The sequence below is a fragment of the Scylla paramamosain genome, chromosome 24 (assembly GCF_035594125.1).
Source record: "Scylla paramamosain isolate STU-SP2022 chromosome 24, ASM3559412v1, whole genome shotgun sequence".
In the NCBI taxonomy this organism is placed as follows: Eukaryota; Metazoa; Arthropoda; class Malacostraca; order Decapoda; family Portunidae; genus Scylla; species Scylla paramamosain.
In genome coordinates this window covers 7,337,501-7,350,000 of record NC_087174.1, presented here as the reverse complement: position 1 = coordinate 7,350,000, position 12,500 = coordinate 7,337,501, and the positions used below count along the sequence as shown (strand labels likewise).

At 45.3% G+C, this 12,500-nt stretch overlaps 2 protein-coding genes across 2 annotated transcripts in view; both read left to right on the top strand.

The window, feature by feature from the left end:
• The window catches only part of LOC135112678 (uncharacterized), a 41,437-nt gene extending 35,268 nt beyond the window's left edge, over window positions 1-6,169 (top strand). Inside the window, exons 3-4 of the mRNA XM_064027326.1 lie at window positions 5,446-5,777; window positions 6,028-6,169. Coding sequence (XP_063883396.1) covers window positions 5,446-5,769 — 324 coding nt within the window. The 3' untranslated portion in view covers window positions 5,770-5,777; window positions 6,028-6,169. The remainder of the gene's footprint in view (window positions 1-5,445; window positions 5,778-6,027) is intronic.
• Window positions 5,769-12,395, top strand: LOC135112515 (uncharacterized). Its single transcript, XM_064026930.1, has 4 exons — window positions 5,769-5,777; window positions 6,028-6,289; window positions 6,565-7,551; window positions 8,756-12,395. Exons 1-3 carry the CDS (start codon window positions 5,769-5,771, stop codon window positions 6,675-6,677), a joined length of 384 nt encoding a protein of 127 aa, XP_063883000.1. The 3' UTR covers window positions 6,678-7,551; window positions 8,756-12,395.
• The last annotated feature ends 105 nt before the right edge of the window (window positions 12,396-12,500 follow it).

Below are 12,500 nucleotides of genomic sequence, written 5' to 3'. Positions count from 1 at the left end.
CTTCCTTCTTTCCTTCCTTCCTTCCTTTCCATCGCCTTTCCTTCCTCTCGACCTATATATTTGTTGTTATTTTCCTTTTCGTGTCTCTTTCCTTCCGTTTATTTCAGTATCTTTCTTCCGGTTACTGATTTCTTACTTTCCTTCCCTTCTTCCTTCTTTTCTTTCTTTTTTCCTTTTCCTAATTACTTGTGGGTATTTTTCTATTAGTTTTGCTTCCTCGTCTCATTTCATAATTATGTTAATTCCTTCTTTTTTCTTCTTCTTCTTCTTCCTCTAATTTACAATGTATATTCTTAGTTTGCTTCGTATTGTGTTGTTTGTTTTTATCGCCTGTGTCTTTTTCCATCGTTCATTTCTTTTTCTTCGTCCTATATTTCTTTAGTTTCTCTTTTGTTCGTTTTGAGAATCCTCATCTTCCTTTTGTGTGTCAATAATCCAATCATTTTCACGGTCAGATCTTCTCTCTCTCATGTTCCTCTTCCCTTCCTGCCTTTCGTCCATCCTTCCTCTTTCTTTCCTTTTTCCCAATTCCGACATATTCTTCTTTAATCTCTCTCTCTCTCTCTCTCTCTCTCTCTCTCTCTCTCTCTCTCTCTCTCTCTCTCTCTCTCTCTCTCTCTCTCTCTCTCTCTCTCTCTCTCTCTCAGTAGGTCTCTTTCTTTCTTATTTTCATTCCCTCCACTCCTACATTCTCTTCCTATCTTCTCTACCTTCTCCCTCCTTCATTCCCTTATTTTCCCCCTTTTTTCATCTTTCTACGCATTTTCATCTCTCATCCAAAAGCCTCTCCCATTTCTTCCATTCTCTCTCTACCTCCTTCTTTCTTATCTCTCCTTTCTTCTATTCCTGTCCTTCTCTCTGTCAATTCTCTTTTTATTTCCTTCTCTCCCCTCCCTTCTAAGTTTTATCTTCTTATTTGCACTCCTCTCTTTTTTCTTATAGCATTCTTGATCTCTTCCTTTCTCCTCTTCACTTTCATCCTACATGGACTCCTTCATCTCCTCTCCAATCATACCCTCATTCCATTCCTTCTTTCTCCTTTTCTCCTTTGCATTCTCTCACTTCCACTTTTATCCCAATCCTCCACTCCTGTCCTCTCTGTTATATCCTTCCTCCTTCCTTTCTTTTTTTTTTTTCTCTCTCTCTACTCCCCCTCTTTTGTCTTCCGTCTTTCTCTCTTAGTCACACCTTCTCTCCCCTCTCCCTTCCTTTCCTCCACTCCCTCCCTCCACCCGCATGATGGAGCAGTTGCCTTCACACCTCTGATCCACCTGCCTCCCTTCCGGCTCCACTGTGACGCATGTGCACTTCTGAATTCAACGTGGTGATGGTGGTGGTGGTGGTGGTGGTGGTGGTGGTGGTGGTGATGGTGGTGGTGGTGATGGTGGAGATGTTTTGTTATGTTATGCGTCATCTTCGCCTTCAGGAAATCCTCTGTGTGTGTGTGTGTGTGTGTGTGTGTGTGTGTGTGTGTGTGTGTGTGTGTGTGTGTGTGTGTGTGTGTGTGTGTGTGTGTGTGTGTGTGTGTAGGTGTGGGTGTTTACTTCTTCCTGTGGTGGATAGATCAATAATATACTAATTCGTTATGTTTGTTCGTTCGTTGATACAGTCTGATTCGTTGTTTTTGTTGTTGTTGTTGATGGTGATGATGATGATGATGATAATGATCGGGGAATGATGTTAACTAAAGCGGTGGAGTTGGTGTAGTAAAAAAAATATATATCACTGCGTGTTTTTCATAATTCTACATAGTTTTATCATTAACATCATCATCACCATCACCATCATTATCACCATCACCATCATCATCATCCCCTTTCCTTTTCTAATCATTGCTATCAACATCACATCTTCCATACGTCCTTGAACACTCATCATACATTCACCATTCAATTCATCACATAAACTCACTATTAATTCATTCACCATCCACTCCATCTAAAAACACCACTAACCCCTCTTATAACTCACCATCCACTTCACATCCACACACCCACATCCACCAATTCGCCCAGGTCACCCTACACCCACACCTCTAAATTTAGCCAGGGTGATATAGCAGCAATACAGAGACACACTCCACTAAGGGTGACAGAAATATGGTAGTGGGTGTGATTGTGTGCCTTAAGGTCGTGAGGAAGGAGAGGGTGGGCAGGTGCGCGCTTTACCTGCTTCCGGCCGGGCACACACACACACACACACACACACACACACACACACCTGCTTCCGCTGCTAATTACAGGTGGGAATGAATAGGTGAGGCTGAGGGGATGAGGAGGGGAGGGAGATGAAGGGAGAGAAAATAGAGGGAGGGAGATCGCGAGGCTGTCAAGAGCTGAGAGAGATGAAAGGGAGAGAAAATCTGAGAAATGATGTAGAACGGAAGGTAGATAAATTGGTAGAAAGGAGTAGATGGGTAGATATGGAATTTGTGACTGTAAGGGAGGAGTAGGTAGGGGAGTGTATGGGGGAAGGGGAGGGGAAATGGTGGGGGCACTGACAGGTGGAAGAGGTTAATAACAAAGGGTAAAAATTAGACAGGTAAGGAAGACGGAGGAGGAGGAGGAGGAGGAGGAAGGGAAGTGGTTATGTGACGGGCGAAAAACGTGGGAAAGAGTAGCAGCGAATAGGAGATAGAGAGGAAGAGGAAGAGGAAAAGGAAGAGGAAGAAGGGAAGAGGGAAAAATAGATGGATGACACAAAAGGAAAGGAAAAAAAAATAAAGTACATGTATAAAAAAACAGTCTACCTTGATAAAATTTCGTGAACCAAAGTGCCTGTCTGTGTGTGTGTGTGTGTGTGTGTGTGTGTGTGTGTGTGTGTGTGTGTGTGTGTGTGTGTGTGTGAAGGGGTCAAGTGTGTGTGTGAGTGGCGAGATAAGAGGATGGAAGAGAGATTGCACGTTTGCGTAAGGGAGAATATGGAGAGAGAGAGAGAGAGAGAGAGAGAGAGAGAGAGAGAGAGAGAGAGAGAGAGAGAGAGAGAGAGAGAGAGAGAGAGAGATACACATTCGCAGACGCAGCTAGAGTGAGATTAAATAGCATTGAATTACTCTTCCTCTTTCTCTGTCTCTCTCTTTCTCTCTTTCTCTCTTTCTCTCTCCCTCCTGTTTACATTTCAACACACGATCTGATCCGCTAAGGCCGCAGCCCCGCCGCACCTCAAGGTTGTGTGGGGCTTGAATCCGAGGCAGTGGGATCAAATAGCTAGGAAGTTCAAGGTTAAGGGATCGAATCATACATACATTACCATAAAAACACACACTCTCTCTCTCTCTCTCTCTCTCTCTCTCTCTCTCTCTCTCTCTCTCTCTCTCTCTCTCTCTGATAATTACGGTAAAAAATGCAATGTAGTTCACCTTTATTAATTTTTCTCCTCCCTCAGTCTCTCCGTTTCTCTCCTTGACCTCCCTCCACTCTCCCTCCCTCTTTCTCCCTCTTCGTCCCCTACACTCCCTTTCCCTTCCTCTCATTCTTCCACACACAGGTAAGCCTTTCATTAATTAATTACACGTCCTTGACTCTGTTTTCACCTGTAATTTACCTGTAATGCGGTGTGCTTTCAGTCCTTTGTCGGCTTGAATGCTCTTTTGTCTTTTATCATTGTCTGTTTTGTGTTTGCCTGCTTCTTTGTCTGTCTGTCTGTCTGTCTGTCTGTCTGTCTATGTTTTTGTTGATTTGTTTGTCTGTCTAGGTCTTGGTACTGGTAATTAAATATACACTTGTTGATTAATAAACCCCGTGTGCTTCTTCTTCTTCTTCTTATTATTATTATTATTATTATCATTATTATTATTATTATTATTATTATTATTATTTTTATTATTATTATCACCGTCATCATCATCAGATCTTTTCTTCTTCCTTTCTTCTTCCTTTTTCTCTTTTCTTCTTCTTCCTCTTTCTTTTTATTTCTTTTCCTTTCTTCTTCTTCATCTTCTTCCTCCTCCTCACCATCATCATTATCATCAACTTCCTCATCCTTATTCTCATCCGCCTCCTCCACCTCCTCCTCTTTTGTCCACTCATTTCCTCTCCACTAATTTTTCCACTGTATGATAATGAAGCTACAAAAGAAATACAGGAACAAGCAAAGAATTAACAAAGAGGAGGAATGGAAGAAAGTGAAAGACCAGGAAGATGAGGAAAACAGAGAGGGGGAAGATGAGTGAAAGAAGATGAGAAAGGGAGGGAGAGGTAGGGGAGGGAAGGAGAGTAAGATGGAGGGGAGGGAAAACTGACAAGAATGGTAGGGGTGGAGATAGGAGGAGGAGGAGGAGGAGGAGGAGGAGGAGGAGGAGGAGGAGGAGGAGGAGGAGGAGGAATGACAAAGATGAAGTAGCAGAGTAAGGAATGCGTTGTTTACTCTGACGTCACAAGGAGGAGGAAAAGTAAACAAACAACCGCCATCTTGTTTCCGCCCACATGGGAAGAAAAAAAAGGGAAATAGAACAGAAATTAAAAGAGTAGAAGTGAAGTTAATTACATAGATAAAAAACAGATTAATACAGGCCTAGACAGAAAAACAGTGATGGTGGTGTTAGTAGTAGTAGCAGTAGTAGTAGTAGTAGTAGTAGTAGTAGTAGTAGTAGTAGTAGTAGTAGTAGTAGTTTCAGTCACCATCAATTTTCCATTATCACGTTCTCTCTCTCTCTCTCTCTCTCTCTCTCTCTCTCTCTCTCTCTCTCTCTCTCTCTCTCTCTCTCTCTCTCGTCTCCTCCCTCAATTCGCTTCCTGTCTCCTCCCTCAACTATCTCTTCTCCTCCCCTTACTCAATTATCTCCCCTTCTTTCCCTACTGTCTCTTCCCCTTCCTTTTCCTCCCCTTCATGTACCATTCCTCTTCCCCTTCCGTGCGCAGCACCTCGGGGTCACAACCATATAGTGTGTGTGTGTGTGTGTGTGTGTGTGTGTGTGTGTGTGTGTGTGTGTGTGTGTGTGTGTGTGTGTGTGTGTGTGTGTGTGTATACCTTCTTCATATCTTCCTTGTTCCTTTCGTTTGGTCTTCCTTTCCAGTTTCCTTCCTCTTCCTCCCTCTCCTCTTTCGTTCCGCCGCCCTCCCCCTACCCACCCCTCGCAGGTCACGGTGGCGGGGACAGACAGACACAGATGAATGAAGGAACATTAGTGCGGACGGGGAGGGAAGGAGAGGGAAGGGGAGGGGGAGACGCACGGGACGAAAGGGTGAATGTATGGGCGGGTAGCTTACGGGGCTCAGGGAGGGGAGGTGTTGACAGGAAGGCAAGATGGGAAGGTGAGGGGAGGAGGGAGCCGGGGAGGTGGAAGGAAAGGGTGGGAAGGGAGGAACGTTTGGCCAGATGACGATAACTGGTGGTGTGTGTGTGTGTGTGTGTGTGTGTGTGTGTGTGTGTGTGTGTGTGTGTGTGTGTGTGTGTGTGTGTGTGTGTGTGTGTGCGCCCCATGACTCACGCCGCCCCTGCCCACAGACGCCCGTGAAGGTGTACCTGCGGTTCATGCGTCCGGACATGGAGTATAAGACGCTGAGCCTGTCGTCGGGCACCACGTGCCGCCAGCTGGTGCTGATGCTGCTGGCCAAGTTCAGGCTGCGTCACCGCGACCCGAACCTCTTCTTCGTCACCATGGAGGTGACGCTGCGCACGCCGGGGGCGGCGCCCCCGCGCGGCGCCTGCTGGTGCTGGACGACCAGGCGCGGCCCGCGGAGCTGCAGCAGTGCCGCCCGCGCGGCGAGGCGCGCTTCAGCGTGGGTGTGCGGCGCGGCGGCCTTGTGCGCGTGCACGACGGCATCCTGATGCCCGGGGTGAGTAGTGGTGCACGTGTGTGTATGTACGTGTGTCTGTACCCAACTCCCCCCACACTGTAGTGGTGTACACACCTGCACACATAAACACGCTGACCCTCCCTGTCCTTGCTGCTCCCACAGCCACAGTGCACGTCTGTGCTGGTGTGCTGCCGCTGTCTGCTAGTGATGCACACACACACACACACACACACACACACACACACACACACACACACGCTAACCATCTCTCTCTCCTCTCCTCCCACAGTCGCAGTACAAGTCGCTGCTGGTGTGCTACCGCACCACCTCGGAGGAGCTGGTGCAGCTGCTGCTCAACTGCTACAACAGTAAGGAGAGCCCCGGCGCGCTACGCCATCCACGAGGTGTGCTCCACGCCCTACAGCGACCGCCCACTGCGCCGCGACGAGTGTCCGCTGCTGGTGCAGAGCGAGTGGCCCCGTGCGGCGCGGCCCCGCCTGTCGCTGGTGCTGCGCCGCACCGCAGCCTACGGCATTGTGCTGCCGCCCAGGGTGAGTAGCCTGCACGAAGACACACAGCAGGAGCCTCAGTCTTTCTGTGTGCCGCGCTCCAAATCTTTTTGCTAATTCACTGTGTTAACCTGCGGCTCCCTGTGGCTCATCCAATGTGCAAGTCAAAAAGTTGTTGTGTTGGCTTGAGCTCATCACTGGAAATGTTTCCTTAGTGTGTGTGTGTGTGTGTGTGTGTGTGTGTGTGTGTGTGTGTGTGTGTGTGTGTGTGTGTGTGTGTCCATCAGCCAGCCAGCCTGACACGCCTTCCCCCGCAGGCCTCGTGGCGCCACAGCCTGGGCCACTCAGACCACAGCACCGACACGGACTCAGAGCAGGAGGACGCCGCCCCCGTCCCCCGCGCCCCCCTGCCAAGGGTGTCCTCCAATGACAGTCTCTTCACCGGCGACCTGGCCAACTCCTCCATTCCTGCATCCTCCACCTCCAACTCCTCCTCCTCCTCCTCCTCTTCCTCCTCCTCCTCCTCTTCCAGGGTATCATGTGACTCTGGATTTTTCTCTCCCTCTTCCTCATCCAACGCCTCAACAGGATCTCCTTCCCCTCCACCCTCTCCTTCTCCTTCTTCCTCCTCTTCCTCCTCCACCTTTACCTGCACCTCCCTCCACCAGGAAGAGGAGGAGCGGCCCCCTTCACCTTCCCCTCCCTCCACAATACATCTAGAGGAGTGTGATGCTACCTCCTCCACCTCCTCTTCCTCCTCCTCCTCTTCCTCCTCCCTTCTCCTCCTCCACACACCTCCCTCCTCCCCTGTGAGCGTCTATTCCATCTCCTACACCTCCTCCTCCTCCCCAGTGATCTCCAGATGTATCCTTCACACCACTTCATCTCCCTCCTCCCCTGTGCCTCCACCCAGGGTTAGGCACCGCTTGCCTCCACCTTCCTCCATATCCTTCCCTTCCTCGCCCATTCCTCCACCAAGGACTAAACACTCCTCCCTCCGCTCCTCCACCCGCTCTATTCCTTCTTATTTCCTCTCGTCCTTCTCTTCCGCTTCCTCTTGTTCCTCACTTCAGTCCCTCCCTCCACCTACTGTCTCTCCAGCTTCCTCTTCCTCCTCCTCCTCTCCCACTTCATCATCATCATCTATCACCACCATCACCACCACCACGTCGTCTCATCCCTCCGAGGTGACTCACAACTCAACAGAAGAGAGCATCAAGCAACTCTCTGCAGCCCTCGAGTCACTCAGGTCACTCACTATACGCTGTCCAGACTACGACAACTGCTTCTACATCTGAGTCACGGTGAGTCACGACGAGTCACGCAGCGCACTTATAGGTGTTTCAGAGATGAGTGAGGTTATTGTTGACAGGTAGTGGTAGTAGAAATTTTGGTGGTGGTGGTGGTAATTAGTAGTAGTAGTAGTAGTAGTAGTAGTAGTAGTAGTAGTAGTAGTAGTAGTAGTAGAAGTTGTTGTTGTTGTTGTTGTTGTTGTTGTTGTTGTTGTTGTTGTTGTTGTTGTTGTTGTTGTTGTTGTTGTTGTTGTTGTTGTTGTTGCTGCTGCTGCTGCTGTAATAATGATAATAATAATAATAATAATAATAATAATAATAATAATAATAATAATAATAATAATAATAATAATAATAATAATATAACGAAATTAATTGTTTTTCCTCTCTCTCTCTCTCTCTCTCTCTCTCTCTCTCTCTCTCTCTCTCTCTCTCTCTCTCTCTCTCTCTCTCTCTCTCTCTCTCTCTCTCTCTCTCTCTCTAAGAAGTTGATATCTACTACAAAAGTATTTTTCAATCTTTAATCTTTTCATTTACGAATTTTAAATACAAAGAATCTTTAAATTCCTTTCTTGATATTTTCTTATTTCTCAGCACACAAATGAATACTATAATATTTCTTCTAAGATACTCAGATATCCAAATTGTTGAGTAAATGAAAAAAAAAATACATAAAATAAACATACAAAGTGATTCTGTTGATAATGAAATAGAGATGAATATTTCTTCTTAAAGTTTTAATCTTCCCCTGCAACTTTTTACCTCGGTGTGAAAGAAAGATAAGAAAACGCTGAAAAAAAAGTTTCGTAAAAACTAAATGCTGGATGTAAAAAGAACATGAAAACTTGATTCTGCTTCACGAATACACGAGCAAAATTAGCAACTCTAGAAAATTTAACGTCAACGATTATCTCTCCTCCTTCTCCTCCTTCATCTCTATCATCATCATCATCTCTCTCTCTCTCTCTCTCTCTCTCTCTCTCTCTCTCTCTCTCTCTCTCTCTCTCTCTCTCTCTCTCTCTCTCTCTCAAAGTTCATCTAAGTCCATTGTCCCCACAGACTCAATCTAAATTCAGTGTTAATTCCAAAATTAAGTAACAAAATATTAGAAACTCTGTGGTGGTTCATGAATTAACAGATACAAGACAAGGCACAAAACTACGCCTTAGGTTGATACAAGATAGTAAATAAAATGTTATCTTTACTCTTGTTGCAGGAATCATCAGGGAAGGGCGAGGGAGAAGCGTAGGTGGAGGAGGTGGAGGAGGTGAAGGAGGAGGAGGAGGGTGACGACAAGACAGTGAAGAAGATAAATGAGGAAGAGAAGTAAGGCAGAGAAGAGTGAGGCGAATGACAACGACTATTAGACCAAAGAAGGAGGCGAGGAAGGAAGAGGAGGAGGCGTGATGAGGGAGGGTGAGGGAGGAGGCCACAGGGAGGAGGCAGGGAACTACAAATATGAGCGAGATAACCTCCACCAGCCTCCACCAGCCTCCCCCACCTGTCCCCCAGCCCTCCCTCCTTCAGGTGTAGTAACTCACCAGACTCATCAGTGGGTGCTCGGGTACAAAATCCCTCACCATGAAAGAAAGAAAATGGATGTTAATGAGAGGCATTCCAAGCATTACAGGAGATTACCAAGGATTTCAAATAGCAAAAGACTCTTGATTTTTAACTAGGCAAGGCTATTAAGGAAGGAAAAATTGATGAAAGTATAAAATAAGAGACTTGAATATAAAGTTAACAGCAAACGGAGTGCTGAAATTCCCTGACTTTTGAACTGCAGTAAGGAGATTAACGTTCCTAAATACACTGAAGCAACTAATAACTAACCAAGCTTTTAAAGAAGGAAAAAAATATTAAACCATAAAACAAGACTTGGAAATTAATACAACGTTAACATCAAACCAAGTGCTAAAGTTCCCTTACCTTTGAACTGCAATAAGATGAACTTTCCTAAATGCACTGGAAGGAATGCGAAGGAAAACTTTTAAGTGTGAAGGGAATGAGAGCATGACACCTCCCCCCTCGTCGTCAAGGTCACAGCTCACCTGTGCCTCGCCAGGTAACGCAACACCTGGAGGTCACGGGGTCACGCTCACCTACCCACACCTGGCTCAAGGCCCCAGGTGTGTGTGAGCCAGACGCGCAGACAGACAGGCGAAGAGAACAATAGATGAGTGGAAGGGTGTAAATATAAACAGAGTGAAAAACAGACGGATGATACATGGAAAGACTAACAGACACAGACACACAGACAGACACGCTCCTGACACACAGACACACAGACAGACGCACAGAGAGACAAACATACACGCAAATATGAAAAATCGAAAGACAGAAAGGTGGACAGATAAACAGATGAAAGTACAGGAAAACAGACATAGAGAAGAGAAAGAAAGAAAGAAAGAAAGAAAGAAAGAAAGAAAGAAAGACAGAGACAGACAGACATTAAAAACACATAAAGAGACGGATGGAAGAATAAAAATATAGGTAAACAAACAGACAGACGGACAGAAAGACAGACACACAGACAGAAAGACACATAGACAGTCACCAATTAAGCTAAGTTCGTTGGAATCTAAGTCATGTATGTACAGAATAAGTCACTTTGATGAGTCAGTCAGTCACGGCTGGACTCACTTCAGTCACTGCTCGCCTCTGACTCAACAGTAAGTAGGGTAAGTCACTGCCAAGGCAAGTCAGTGGCGAGTGCGGTGCGGCAGTGTAGCAGTGTAGCAGTATACCTAAGTACACCTAGCAGAAGGTGCCCAGTGTACATAAAGTGTCAGTGTGTTGTACAGTTGCCGTAAATATTAAGTACAAATTATTAACAGCTATTAATTATTACTCATTTTATAATATTTTGTGTGTATCTAATATATGTAATTCACCACACTAAGTAGTCTATGTAATTCTTTTCTATATACGTCGTAACTTTAACTCGTAAGTAATTCCTGTATATGTACATACGTAACTTTACAAATATATGTATGTATGTACACTAATTCTCTACCTGCGCCATATTCACGTATTAATGTATGCATAGTCTTTTGTTTTTCATGTTTATACGTATGGAAGTTTATACATAATGTGCTAAGTTCTTTATATTCACCAAACCTTGACTACACCTGTGTTGATCTACCTCCCACGAGCTGCTGGTGCGCCCCGGAGTGTGAAGTGTTAGGAGAGCGTCACACCAAACCAAATAATGTGTTGTAATTTCGTGAGTTAGAGAATCTTCTATTATACCTCTCTCTCTCTCTCTCTCTCTCTCTCTCTCTCTCTCTCTCTCTCTCTCTCTCTCTCTCTCTCTCTCTCTCTCGATTATGTCTCGCATTCTTTGTTTTTCATGTGTATTTTTCCTGATTCCGTCTTATCAGTGTATATTATTATTTTGTAAACTGCTCTACACATCTTTAACCTTTCCTCCTCTTCCTCCTCCTCTTCTTTCTTCTTATTCCTCCTCCTCTTCACGTACCCTCATCAACAGTTCAATACCTCCGCCACGACCAATGCCAAACCACCACCCCCTTCTCTTCCTCCCGACTCAACTCCCCAACATCCCTTCCACCCCACAGACCCTCCTCCCCTTCTTGCCTTCCCCCTTCAGCATAATCCCTTCCCTTCACCCACCCAAAGCAGTCCACCCCATCATCCCTTCCACCAACTAGCCCTCCTCGTCATCATCATCCACTCTCTAGCCTTCCTCCTCCTCCTCCTCCTCCTCCTCATCCCTTTCCCCCACATCCCCACCGACCCTCCTCCTTCTCCCCGCCTCCTCCTCATCATCCACATTATCAAAGAGCTCAAAGGTCGCATGGAAAATATAGAGAAATCATACCTTTTCTGTGCTGGAGACAAAAACAAGAAGAGGAAAAGAGGGAGAGAACCGAGAGAATTCCCCCTCTTCCACACACACACACACACACACACACACACACACACAAAGCTACACTTCCTGACAAGAACACCCACCCATCTACACCCAGGTTCTTGACCCTACACACGCGCCCCGCCTGTAAACTCGAGCTACAGTCATGAAGCCAAGTTAGGTCTCTTTCCCACTCAACCTTCCGCCTGTTCTGATCCTTGGTGGATTAACTTATCGCTCTGTAAAAGATTCCATATGAAGAGCGGTGGTTGATGTAGAGGAAGGGAATTAAGAAAATTAACGCCTTTCTTGTGTGTGTTACCTGTGCTGTGGCCTATTGGGTGATTGCAGGTGTGAAGGTCTGCAGGTGGTGGTGGTGGTGGTGGTGGACAGGTAGATGATAAGATAATGAGGGTGATTTGAAATTTTATCCCTTTATTTTTTTCTTTTTTTCTTCTTTCTTTGTATTTTATTTGTGTATGTCTGTTTCTCTCTCTCTCTCTCTCTCTCTCTCTCTCTCTCTCTCTCTCTCTCTCTCTCTCTCTCTCTCTCTCTCTCTCTCTCTCTCTCTCTCTCTCTCTCTCTCTCTACACTTCTGATAGCTATCCTTCTTCATGCTTTCATTTCTTATTCATTTTTCTTCTGTATCTTACCTTCCCTCAAAAGCGTAGTAGCAGAAACTTCCTCTCTATTTTTTTTCATTTACTTTCCTTTATTATTCTTTCCATCCTTGCTTCTCTATTTGTGTATATATAAAACTTACGAAGAAAGATAACAGAAACTTTATCATGAATGGGAGTGAAAAAAAAAAATGAAATCTGTATTATTATTATTATTATTATTATTATTATTATTATTATTATTATTATTATTATTATTATGGTTATTATCATCATCATTGTCTCAAAGGTGAAAATTATCGCTACCAAAGAATCAGTTGCAGTGTGTCTTCTTTTGTATATGTAAATAAAACTTAATTGTACTCAGTTTGTCTGAAACTTCCTGCCACGAGAGAGAGAGAGAGAGAGAGAGAGAGAGAGAGAGAGAGAGAGAGAGAGAGAGAGAGAGAGAGAGAGAGAGAGAACAG